Source organism: Sminthopsis crassicaudata, chromosome 2, assembly GCF_048593235.1.
Source record: "Sminthopsis crassicaudata isolate SCR6 chromosome 2, ASM4859323v1, whole genome shotgun sequence".
Taxonomy (NCBI): domain Eukaryota; kingdom Metazoa; phylum Chordata; class Mammalia; order Dasyuromorphia; family Dasyuridae; genus Sminthopsis; species Sminthopsis crassicaudata.
In genome coordinates, this window is record NC_133618.1 from 408,280,822 (window position 1) to 408,293,060 (window position 12,239).

The 12,239-nt window shown below is 34.7% G+C and overlaps 1 protein-coding gene across 5 annotated transcripts in view; it reads right to left on the bottom strand.

Moving 5' to 3' along the window:
- Positions 1 to 563: 563 nt before the first annotated feature.
- The window catches only part of EBF1 (EBF transcription factor 1), a 451,723-nt gene continuing 440,047 nt past the window's right edge, over positions 564 to 12,239 (bottom strand). For all 5 annotated transcript variants that reach the window (XM_074291945.1, XM_074291944.1, XM_074291943.1 and 2 more), the window contains one exon: positions 564 to 3,768. In XM_074291945.1, the coding sequence (XP_074148046.1) occupies positions 3,737 to 3,768 (32 nt within the window). In that variant the 3' untranslated portion in view covers positions 564 to 3,736. The remainder of the gene's footprint in view (positions 3,769 to 12,239) is intronic.

Genomic DNA, 12,239 nt, shown 5'->3' on the forward strand with positions numbered 1-12,239 from the left:
ATTAATATGACTACAAGTAATTTTGTTGCATTGAGAGGAAAAAATTTAATGTGTATATGACCCCCCCAAAAAAAAAATGGCGCAAGGATTCGAAGTCTAATATTTCTTCAAAGGGCAATGAAATGTAATCCAATGACTAGAAATTTCCATGTAGTTAATTAGCAGTTGTGAGTGTATATAGCATGATGCAACAGAGTTGCAAAATGGCCAGTCCCCCAAATGATAAATCAGTCATGGCCAGGGGCCTCTCTCCATGTTGGTTCATGAATGAAGTAGGGCTACCTCCTCTGTAGGTCAGCAAGGACACATGTAGGTCTGGCTGCTGCCAGCAGAGGGCAGCAGTACACTTTGCATACCAATTTGCATCCCAAATTAGCAACAGCCCAAAAGAGCATCAAACAAAGAAACAGGGTGTCTCAAGCTGCCCTAATTGTGAGAGCCATCTATTTCTTCCTTCTTAGCATGTCAAAGGAAGTCTGAATAGCCTGGAACATGGACCTCTGCAGTAATGCTGCCCTTTGGAACATCTGAAGTAGAAATAAATACACAACTAGGAGCTGTCATCACAGACAGGAAGTAACTTTAATTAAATATCGTGAAAGTTGAAAAGTTTTTACAGCTTGAATTTCTGCAAAAAAATTATAACAATCTCTACAGTAGTTAGTTTCTCTAACAATAGAACTGTACAGTGTGTGTCTATTCAAAAAAGTTGATAAGAAGGTGAAAGGTTAGTAGATTTAGAGATGACTTGTTTTAATTAACCTGCATCCTAGTACAACTGTGAGGCCGGGGCATCTGTTATGCAATTCAGTCATTGAGAAGCTTCATTATTCCCTTTTTTTTTTTTCTTTTTTTTCCTTTTTTCTCCAAACTGAAATTAGAATTGTCTTTTCTTTATTTTCCACTTAAAGCCATATTCTGTATTTAAGGGGAATCTTTTACCTTGTAAAAGGAGTTTTATGTTGTTGGAAGCAGGGCAAAGGGCCTGAACTTCCCATCATCCAATCCCTATAAATAGCGGCAACAAAACACCAAGTGTACACATCTTACAGGCTCTTTGGATTTTGAAGAAAAGGTCTAAGCATACTGCACATGGCTGACAGATGGGCGCAGTCTGTCGTTGCTGTCCGAAGGGGGCTCCCCCCCAGGCTGCGTGAGGGTTCACAAACAGCTCAGGGGCTCACCAGACAAAATATGGCTTTAAATCATGTACATCTCCAGGCCAGTGCTTACCGAGTGAATTAGGATAACCTTTCTGAGTACCGAGAAGCTAAGCGTCAGTGTCACTTAAAATTTCCAGTTCTTTTTAAAAATTTTATTTTCCTTTCTCACCATAAAAAAAAAAAAATCTGCCTTCCTCCCTTCCTTCCCCACCCTGGATTCCCTCCCCTCCCCCGAACCCCATAAAAATCGCACTCTGACAGTCTAGTGGAAACCATTGCAAAATCCATACAGGGGGCATGCACAGTTGCAGCATTGTTGTAAATGATTTCTTGTAAAAAGTTACATTGTCTTAAGGTAACAAAACAGTTCTTTTGTGCTTTTCAATTCTTTTTTTTTTTTTTCTTAGAATGTTAGTGATGATTGACAGTTCTGGTGCACAGTACAATGTACAAGTGAAATGAATATGATTTGCATTGTTAAGGCATCCAATCTGCTGGTTTATATTTATGTGAAAGACAGAGGAAATATACAAGCAGACGTAAGAAAGAAAGTATTTTCATTGATTTCTATGAAGTTTCTCCCCAAATTTAATGCACAAAATGCGTCACTCCAAAGGGGAGAGATTCCATGCATATTAATAGAGTAAAACAGCATTAGGTTTTTTTTTTTTTTTTTGTAAGCTTCCAAAGCAAAGGATACATTTTTTCTTAAATCTACAGAACTAAATGCTACAAGAATAATATGCTACTTTTTTTGCCATATATTGGAAAAAACTTCTTAACTTACAAATAATACAAAAATAGACAATGGCTTTTGGGTTGAAATAAAAAAATGGAAGCAGGGTTTAAAACAATACTAAAAATAACTATAAATGAAGTGTTCAAAAATCACATTGAAACAGCTAATACAACTGTAAGTGACCAAACAAATCAGCACTTTTCACATAGCAAACATACACAATAAAATAAACAAAGGGGTGGGGACGGGAAAGGGAAAAAGCAATGTACAAATTCCAAAGATAAATACATTATTTATATGGATATTTTACAAAATCCCCTTTAAAACAAACAAAAAAAAGCTTTTTTTAATTAATTTTGCAAGTATGTGCAAGCTAAAGGTAGTGAGCTCTCTTTGCAAAATATGCAGTAAAATCTTTTGTGATATTGAAAAACTGTCTTAAGACATTAAAATGTATAAATAGAACAACAACTTTGGCAAAAAATCACAAAAAATCTACAGTATTTATAACTACATACAAAAACACAACAGCAAAGAAAAATATCAGGTAAATGCATCCTCAGAACTTTGCTGCATCTTTGACTCTTATTTTTTAAGAACACTTCCCAGATAATGATAGCAAAATTCCTGTAGAACAAAAAGCTATGGTTTGGAGGTTTCAGCCTTTGATCAGTCCCCCTCCCACCCCCCCTCCCAGTTTCACGTTTCCATTTACTATTTATTCCAAAGCACTTAACCTGTTGCTTAATCTATTATGTTACAAACAGTAAGGGTCGACAAATACAGGAGCTATCTGAGTGGGACATGAGTGAAATTCCTGCATTGCACCTTTTGTCAGTTCCTTGCAATGATGCGAAGTCGGCCAGTGAGAAGAGTCAATTGCAATACTTATTATTATTTTTTTTTTCCTTTTAAAAGGAGGGGTAGAGGATTGATTTTGGCTTGAAAACACACAATTGTGTTGTCTAGAGTTTTATGCCTGGACCCTGTTCCATGAAGTCTCAAAGGAGATTTTTACATGAATACAGACTATTACACCAAACTCTCTGGAGGCCACTGACTTCAGAAGATTCTGATATATTAGCAAAAGAGAATGGCAGCAGGTTTCAATATGCAGTTTCAGCAATCTATCTAGAGGCACTGAATTTTTGGAGTGGAAGAGAAAGATGTGATCATTTAAATCGCTTAACTTTCCAGGTTGCATTTATTTACATGATTACTTAAGACAATGATACAAAAAGAGATCAATAAGCTTGTACTCCTATGGGGTGACAGGTTAAGTTAGATACTGAAAATGCACTGTATGAGCAAACTACCACTTGATATGCATTTAAGGCGTAAGAGCCGACCCTTAGTCTTCTAGAAAACTCTAACTGGCATTCCTATTCTGTCCCATACAAGCTTTTTTTTTTAACTTTTTTTTTGTAAATGTCACTGCTTCATTCTCCCTTTTACACAGCTTTAAAAACATCATAAATTAAAACATGGAGTCTTATTTATAGTGTCCCTCATATATAGCTTTACGGTTTATAAAAGACAAATGATTGTTGAGTTAAGCTTTAAAAAAAAAAGTGGATTTTCTTTTATCAACACAGAATAAATATATCTCCCAAATACTTGGGATGTACAACTTTAACCAACACCCTGCACTTGCAGATTCCTTCCAATTTCAGTATTTGCAAGGTCGGTGATTTTGTTTGTTTAAAAATCTGCAGTTATTGTGATTCCTCTTAAAAAGGCCTGAGTTAAAAGTTCCACTCTGGGACTTGTATCAGATTTCTCTCTGTAGCAGGATCCAACCTCTTCATTAATAAAATTCTTCAAGGCAATTCTTTCACATGGGAGGGACAATCATGCCAGATATAGCTGTTGAAAGAAAAGGGGGAAAAAAGGAGTCAATGTTTTTGAATGCAAACTTCTTGCTGGGAGGAGAAAAACACAATATGGGATTGGGTGTTCTCATCTGTTCTGTAATTTGATTTTGTTATAAAACAGGGACTTTTTTTTTTTTATCAACTCACACATATATAACATATATGTGTAACAAAATAACTAAACACTTCTCCAAATCTGATTTCAATTTTAAAACATAGCTGGAAAGTTACATAGTTTGAATGCCGCTGGGAAAGTTGAGACCTAAAACTTTGCAGAATATAGAGAGAATTTTCATTAAGTTAGTGACTCTTTTTCTCTCTCCTCCCCCACTCCCACAAGGATGGCCAAACATAATCCCATCTGCCAGCAGTTTACACAGAAAGCTATATAATATTTTGCCTTCTGCAGACACAAACACTAGAGGTATCTGGCTGTAAACAATTCTTTGGTTAGTTCATGTCCATACCCATGTCTGGGAAGAGAGAGAGATTCCTAGTCCCAGTCTATATTATGTACTGTGGATATTTTTTTTTTCTGTAGATGAAGAAAATAAAAAAAGAGAAGGAAAGGGCCAATTTTAATGGGCCTCCTCTGCCCCCACCCCCACCCCCCAAAAAGATGATGTCTTCCAAATTGGGGCAGTGGTTCAAACTGAGCCTCCAGAGTCTAACTTAGCTCCTGGAAAATGTAGAGCCAAGAAGACATCAGGCAAAACTTAATAGAATATTGGAAGACTCCATGAAGTAGGAGGATGAGAAGTTTGAGGTTTAGTCTTGGCTAATGTGATCTTTGATGTATCAAATGTTCATTATAGCTTTGGTCAACTTATCTGGATCTCTGTTTCCTTACCTGTCATATGGGAATGCTACTGTCCTACCTATTTCTCAGGGCTCTCTAATGGTCATATGAGATCATGTATGTGAAAGCACCTGGAAAATCTGTAAAGCATTATACAAAAGTAAGGAGTCATTATTGGGATGGGACTAGAGATAGGAAAAGCCAATTGCAACCAAGCAAATAATCATAAGGACATGGATCTTATGTTTAAAAGAAACCTGGGAATGGGGACTAGACCTGTGGTTCTCTTGTGTAGGGAATCCTAAGAAGAAGCACCTTTGATTAACATAAGGTGTCACCTTTTCTGCAGATAAATACTGGAAGGACCTTAAGTACTGAGAAATTAAGGGACTTGCCCAGAGCAATCAGTAGAAATATATCAAAGAGAAAATTTGAACTAAGATCTTCTGGGCTCTATGGCCAGTTCTCTAATTACTATGTAACACTTTCTCTTTTAGAAAGAAATATAGCATATACTTGAATCATTTTTCCCTCAGAATTGAATAGAATTAGCCACTTCAAAATAAGTTATGATGGGAAAGTTTCCAGTTGGTCAGAAATGATGGGCAATTGTTGACATGGTTGACTCATGAAAGGAAGCACAATAAAATAACTCTTGGGTTAGTGGACTAGAGGACAACTAAATGAAACAGTCCCTAATTTTATTTGAGAATCAAACATTTAAAGAAAGAATTATTCTCAGGAAGTTACCTTCTCCATCTCCTAGCTCTCCTTGCCAGAATCTGATATCACAGAGATATATTTTTTTGAAAAATAGCTCAAGTTAAGTTGGGGGTGAGCCTAGCCCAGCCAGCTTCAGGCTCTCAAGCTTTCCTTCCCCACCCCCAAGACATTTTAAAGTAAAAAAAAAATGTATTTTGTCAAACACTTTTTCCGTTAATTTTTAAACCCATCTGTATTTTCAGGGAAATTGAATCCACATGTTTCTGATTCATTTACACGTAAATCATCCAAATGTTGTTTTGCAAGAACTGTTTGCAATCCAACAACTCCCTGAGTCTTTTTCATAAGCCTTCCTAAGCCTTTTTTCTTAGAAACAGGAAGTTGTCTCTTGCCAAGAGCAGACCAACTTAAACCCCCAAAGGTTTGAGTCCAGTTTGAAACTCAGACCCCCCAAGATTCAAGAGGGTCTCAGATTTGACTGAATCTGAGAATTCAATGTTATTAAGTGTTGTGAAGTGGACTGCAGTTCCCCCCAATAAATGGAAGTTTCTAATATAACATCTAACCATGCTATGTACTTTGTTCAGAGGAACTTTAACCCATAATATGTATACCCCATGACATTTAAAAAAATATATTCCCTATCCTCACCCTTGAAATGGGTTCAGTCACATTAAAGACATGTCTTTTATAAAGTGAGTCTAAAGTTAGATTGATAGCCAACATCTTCTTGGATAAATCTTCTTTACACTCAAAGCCTACTCTAAAAAAGTTAGTGTTAAAATGAAATCCCAGTATATACATACATGTGTCTACTTGGTTAATTTTGACTACATCAACCCAGTACAAAACAAGCAGGGATTTGACAAATATATAACTAATGTGGTCTATAGAAATAGCCAAAACATATAATTTATGCCAAAAAAAAGAATGATCGTGTTTAGATAACCATGAGTTCCAAGCCTCAAGTAGGTTTTGGGGACTGAACTATATGTTTTAAATGTCTCTGCTAACAAAATTAGGGTCCCCAAGGACATTAGTGATTATCTAGTTCAAGTCCCTCATTTTATTAGACAAAACTCTACTTTGGTTTTGTTAACAAAAAAACAAAGTTGAGACTTGTCGATATAAAATGGAATCAGGTATCAAGTTAGTCTGCCTTGGATCCCATTTTAAAAGGATTTCATTTTTCAACAAAAAAAGAAAAAAGGCAACCAAAAATGATATAAACAAATATATTTTCTTTTTTTTCACAAATATATTTTCAATCATATATTTTTGTATGCCTGCTACAATATAGCAGTCTAACACTGTCTGTGATGGGGTGAGAGACACACAATTAAAATATTTAACAATATTGACAGCACTTAGATTTATTTGGTGCCTACTCATTATATAAAGGTTCACCTGAGGACATTAAATCCCCTATTGCTATCAGCTCAAACATATAACAATGCTTCCATTGTGGAGTTTGTCATCAGAGGGTCTAGGTTCAAATCCTGACTGCTACTTCCCTTGGGACCTTAGACAAGTCTAAACATCTCTTGTTCTTATTTTTCTTATCTAAAAGAAGATAGGGTTGAACTAGATGCTGTTGATTCCTTCCTAATCTAGATTTCTGATCCTATTATCATCTCCTTAGTTGGGGGCTCTTTATCCAGGGGAAACTCAATTAATTTTAGCAAGTATTCATTAAGGGCTGACTCCATGTACAGAATGATGTTAGGCTTCATAAATACAAAGACAAAAATGAAATAAGCTTTGTTTTCAAGAACTTACATTTTTATTAGCAGATATATTATGTAAACAGATAAATAAATATGACTTAACTTAGGAAGAGTGAGCCCTAATAGAAAAGTGATCAGAAAAGGCTTTTTTATAGATGACAGAACCTAGGATGAATTTAGTATGCTCTATATTCCAACATACAAAAGTGAGATAGGTATTAAGGAGAATGTGTGCAAAAGATAGATGTACAAAAATATATGAACTATGTATAAGGTGGAGAGCCAAATCCAGAGAATATCAGATAATTTAGGAGAAAAAAGGACAGGATAAATTTGATGGGTGCATGAGCTTCAAGGGCTTGTTTTATTTCATATTCTCCTGGTCATCATCTTGCTATTTGCCCTACTGGGTTTGCCACCAAATGTTACAGTTTTTTGGACCACTGTACCTCTAAAGATGATTGCATAGAGGATTTAATCCATTTAGCTTTGAAATTGTCCAATCATCCACCCATTCTCCCTATCCCAACTGGTGAGTTTACGAACCTATACACATATGTCCTCATCTTATTCAGCTACCTCCAGCCACACTTCACATTCTACCATAGCAATCATTTTATCATTTACCTTGCAGTTTTTCTTGTCCCCGTGTTTCCACTTTTTCCACTGATAACAATAATAAAATTAGAAGTCATTGCTAATAGAAAGGATACAATGACTCTACTCATCATCTTTACAGTTTGGCAAACAAAATGTTCCTCTAATGCAACCATTCCCCTACATGTTTTGGTTCCCTTTATCAGAATGTAAGCTTCTAGAAGCAAGAAACTGTCTTGCTTTTGTATGTGTCTGTAGTATAATACTTGGGGTTAAAGTAAATATTTAATAAAACTTCATTCAAAGTAAGGCTAGTACCAGATTTCCAAAGACTTTAACTGCCAGATAGAATCATTCATATTATATTTTAGAGGTAATAAGTTGCTATGTAAGATTCTTAAAGAGAAATTTTCAGGGTTTATCAATAGGATGATTATTTTGATGTTGTTGTTTGGAGAATGGATTGGAGAAAAGAAAGAAAAGGAATGGAGAGATCACTGTTAGAGTCTAGATAAAAGGTGATAAGGCCCTATCCAAGGATGATTTCCATGTGAAGGGAGTGAAAGATAGTTGTAGAGGGATAATAGCAGTATTAGCAAGTTGGTTTGAAATCCACTACAATTTAAGCTAGGTTAATTATTTCTGTGGGCATTTGATAAGAACTTTTGTCAAAGTAGAAAGACTTGTAGATTTGTGGGAAGTGGAGAAATAATAGAATGTTTTCTTCTCAGATACCACCATAGATATGTATTGAAAATTACAATATAGAAAGATATTTTCTGATCCTATCATGATAGCCTTGTGGAACAGGCCTTAGGGTCCTTACGACCTCATAAGAACAGTATTTTGAGAGTGATCAAGGTTAACTGTGCCTTGTTGTTGGTTTTAAGACTAATATCTCCAGCTAAGGAGAAGAAAAACAACATTCCACTGACAAAATAATTATAAGTCATAAGAATATTACTTCCAGCCTTTTTACCTGGCAAAGCAACCATTCAGGGAAGGTAAGGGTCAAGATTTAGGAATTATATCACCTAAATGAATACCTTCAATAACAAGGTCTCTTGATATCTTTTCCCTCTTTGTTACTAAAAGACAAGACTAAAATATTTCTAATGTAAGGATTTTCTTCCCAAGAAAAATAAAACTACAGGAATTTGGATTGAGAAATAGGGATAATATCAATTTATGAAATATTTGATTTTTAAAAAAGAAATGCCATTATATGATTTTAAAGAAGACAGAGTTACTGGGATTAAGGTTACAAAGTGCTTTGGGATAGTTAAGGACCACATAGGTTTGAACACAGAATTTCTTTGCATGTAGGCTAAACCTCTGGAAAAAAAAAAAAGAAATTCATTGAGAGAAAGACACAAATAGCACAAAAGAAAACAAAATCAATTTAATCTAAAAGGCAATATATTCACATTTTATACAAGTCAGATTTGGTATGAAATGTGCTTTCTATTCAGACCACTATAGTAAACACAAATGACAAGTTTACTAGACTGGTAGATATGATGTAGATATGATTTACCAAGGTTTTAACAAATCACTTAAAAAAGTTGCTCATGCTATTCTTGAGTTCAGGATGAAGAGAAGTTGGTTAGAAATAATACAGTTAAATTAAATTAGAATTGATTGGCCAGGCCCAAAGAGTGGTCAACAAGGAAATAGGTCTCTAGTGGAGTGTCACAGTGATCTATGGTTTTTCCTATTCCATTTAATATTTTCATCAATGTGCTGAGTGAAATGAGAACCAGAAGATCGCTGTACACTTCAACAACAATACTGTATGAAGATGTATTCTGATGGAAGTGGATATCTTCAATATAGAGAAGATCCAACTCACCTCCAGTTGATCAATGATGGACAGAAACAACTACACCCAGAGAAGGAACACTGGGAAGTGAATGTAAATTGTTAGCACTACTGTCTATCTACCCAGGTTACTTATACCTTTGGAATCTAATACTTAAAATGCAACAAGAAAATTGGAGTTACACACATACATTATATCTAGGTTATACTGTAACACATGTAAAATGTATGGGATTGCCTGTCATCTAGGGGAGGGAGTAGAGGGAGGGAGGGGAAAATTTGGAAAAATGAATACAAGGGATAATGTTATAAAAATTACTCATGCATATATACTGTCAAAAATTTATAATTATAAAATTTAAAAAATAAAAATTAAAAAAGGAAAAAATATTTTCATTATGACCTAAATGAAAGCCTAGAGGGAATAAACTTATTAAATTCAAAGAAGACCCAAAGTTAGTGGGCATAGGTAACACAGTAGAAGAAAGAATCAAGAGCTAAAATATTCTTGAAAGACTTTAATCCAATAAAATGATGTTTAATGTAAATAATTATAAATTTTTGAATTTGAATTAAAAATGACCTAGAGACATGGCTAGATATTTGGAAAAAAATATCTGGGATTGGAGGTGGTTGGCAGAGTACAAACTCAAGATTTTTATTATGACAATCAATATTGCTAATATAGGATGCACTGAGAGAACTGATTCCAAGATGAATCAGGCCATATATGGACTTTTCAGTTGATATTGACAGGTCAAAGTAGAAGTCAAACTATATTGATATTGATAAATATCAAATGATATTGATAAATTGGAGAGAATTCAAGTGAATATGAACAGCATAGCAAAGGCCCTAAAAATCATGATACATTGAGATCTTCGGAAGGACCTAAAGGATGTTTAATCTATAAAAAACTTGACAAGGCAGTAGCATGAGAACTGTCTTCTAGTATTTGAAGGGCTGTCACTTGAAAAAGGGATTAGACTTGTTCACTTGAACTTTTTTATATAACTATGAGGAATGGACAGAAACTATAGAGAAACAATTTTTTGGCTTGATATAAAGGGGGAAAAAATCTTTCTAATAATTAAGGCTATCCCAAAGTGGAATAGGCTAATGCAGGAGGTTAGTGAATTCCTTAAGTAAAGACTGAATGACTTCTACTTTGGAAAGTTCTAAGGAAGAGTTGGAATAGATGAACTCTGAAAGGTATTTTTCAATTTGGAGAGTCTGGGATTTGCAAATAACAAAGTCATTATCTATTATTATCATTTTAAAAACCCCACAGTTTGGGGCAGCTAGGTGGCGCAGTGGATAGAGCACCAGCCCCGAATTCAGGAGGCCCCGAGTTCAAATCTCATCTCAGACACTTAATACTTCCTAGCTGAGTGACCCTGGGCAAGTCACTTAATCCAAGTCTCAGAAAAAAGAAAAAAAAACCCACAAATAAAAAGTAGAAGAAAAGGTCAGTATGTTTTCTGGGTCTCTCAAAACTGAATTAGACATAGGGTCTATAAACCTTTTTTTTCAGCCATTTGTACCAAGTCTTTCTCAACAAAAACTCTACGTTTGAATCAGAGATCCATTCAGTCCTAATGTCAAAATCTAGCCCACTTTAAAAAAAAAACAACTTTTAATCACTTTTCTTGCTGGCACTTGAGCTTGATGCTCTGGCCCTAAGACTTGATCCATTGCTTCCTACCCTTACTTGAATCCAATACTAGCTAGAACCATGGACAACAAGCATTGCAGCAAGTTGGACTTTTTAGTCCTGAAAGGCAATGTTATATTTTACTTTCCTCCACATACTACCATTCAGCTATTATATTTTATTTCTGACGTCAGATTAGTTTCTAACAAGGCCAGTGACTGACAGCTCAAGAATGGTAGATTTCTACTTTTCATATATTATTATTCAAACTCCTTACAACTGACTTTAGCTTAAGGATTATACACCCCTGGTCTGCCAATTTGAAAGTACACTAAGTACAATGTTAAGTTATTTTTAGAAATCAGTCAAATCAGAGTCAGGCTTTTATGAATGGAGTAATTTTCCTCTGTGGATGTATGCGTTTTATATCATGAATAATGCTACTAAAACATCACTTCAGAGTCAGATTGGTTTTTTCCTACACTTTCAAAAAAACTAAGTATCTAAAATGAATCAGAAAGAACCTTGACCAGGAGGGCTGGCTGAGCAATGAATGATAGTCAGGAATGGTTTAAACATGATGGTTGGCAAAAGAGTGTAAGAAGATAGAAGGAAAAAAAAAACCTAAAAGAGATGAGCTCCTCCCCATGCTGACTAACCAGGGGTTAGCGGCCAAATCACTGACTTTCTTTGAGCAACTTTTTCTTCATTTATGGGAAGAGAATAATGATGCTTGGATACTCTATTGCTTTACAGGCTTGTGATAAAAGTATTTTGCAAACTGTAAAGCAATAGATCAGGGATTCTTAACTTGGGATCCATGAACTGTTTTATATATATATACATATTATATATATGTATATATATAAAACATATTGTTTTTTGTTGTATTTTCAACAAATTAAATTAAAGCTCTCTGTCAAGAGAATAAATTATTCTCATTACATAATTATTCTATGATATAATATTCTATAGTTAATATATTTTCATTATATAATAATTACTCACATTAATGAATCACAGATTTACTAAAGCATCAAATGCCTAGTACATAGTAAGTATTTAATAAATGCTTGTCAACTGATCAAAAAGTATTACATTTTTAATCACTTAGCACTTTAAAGTTTATAGAACACTTTATA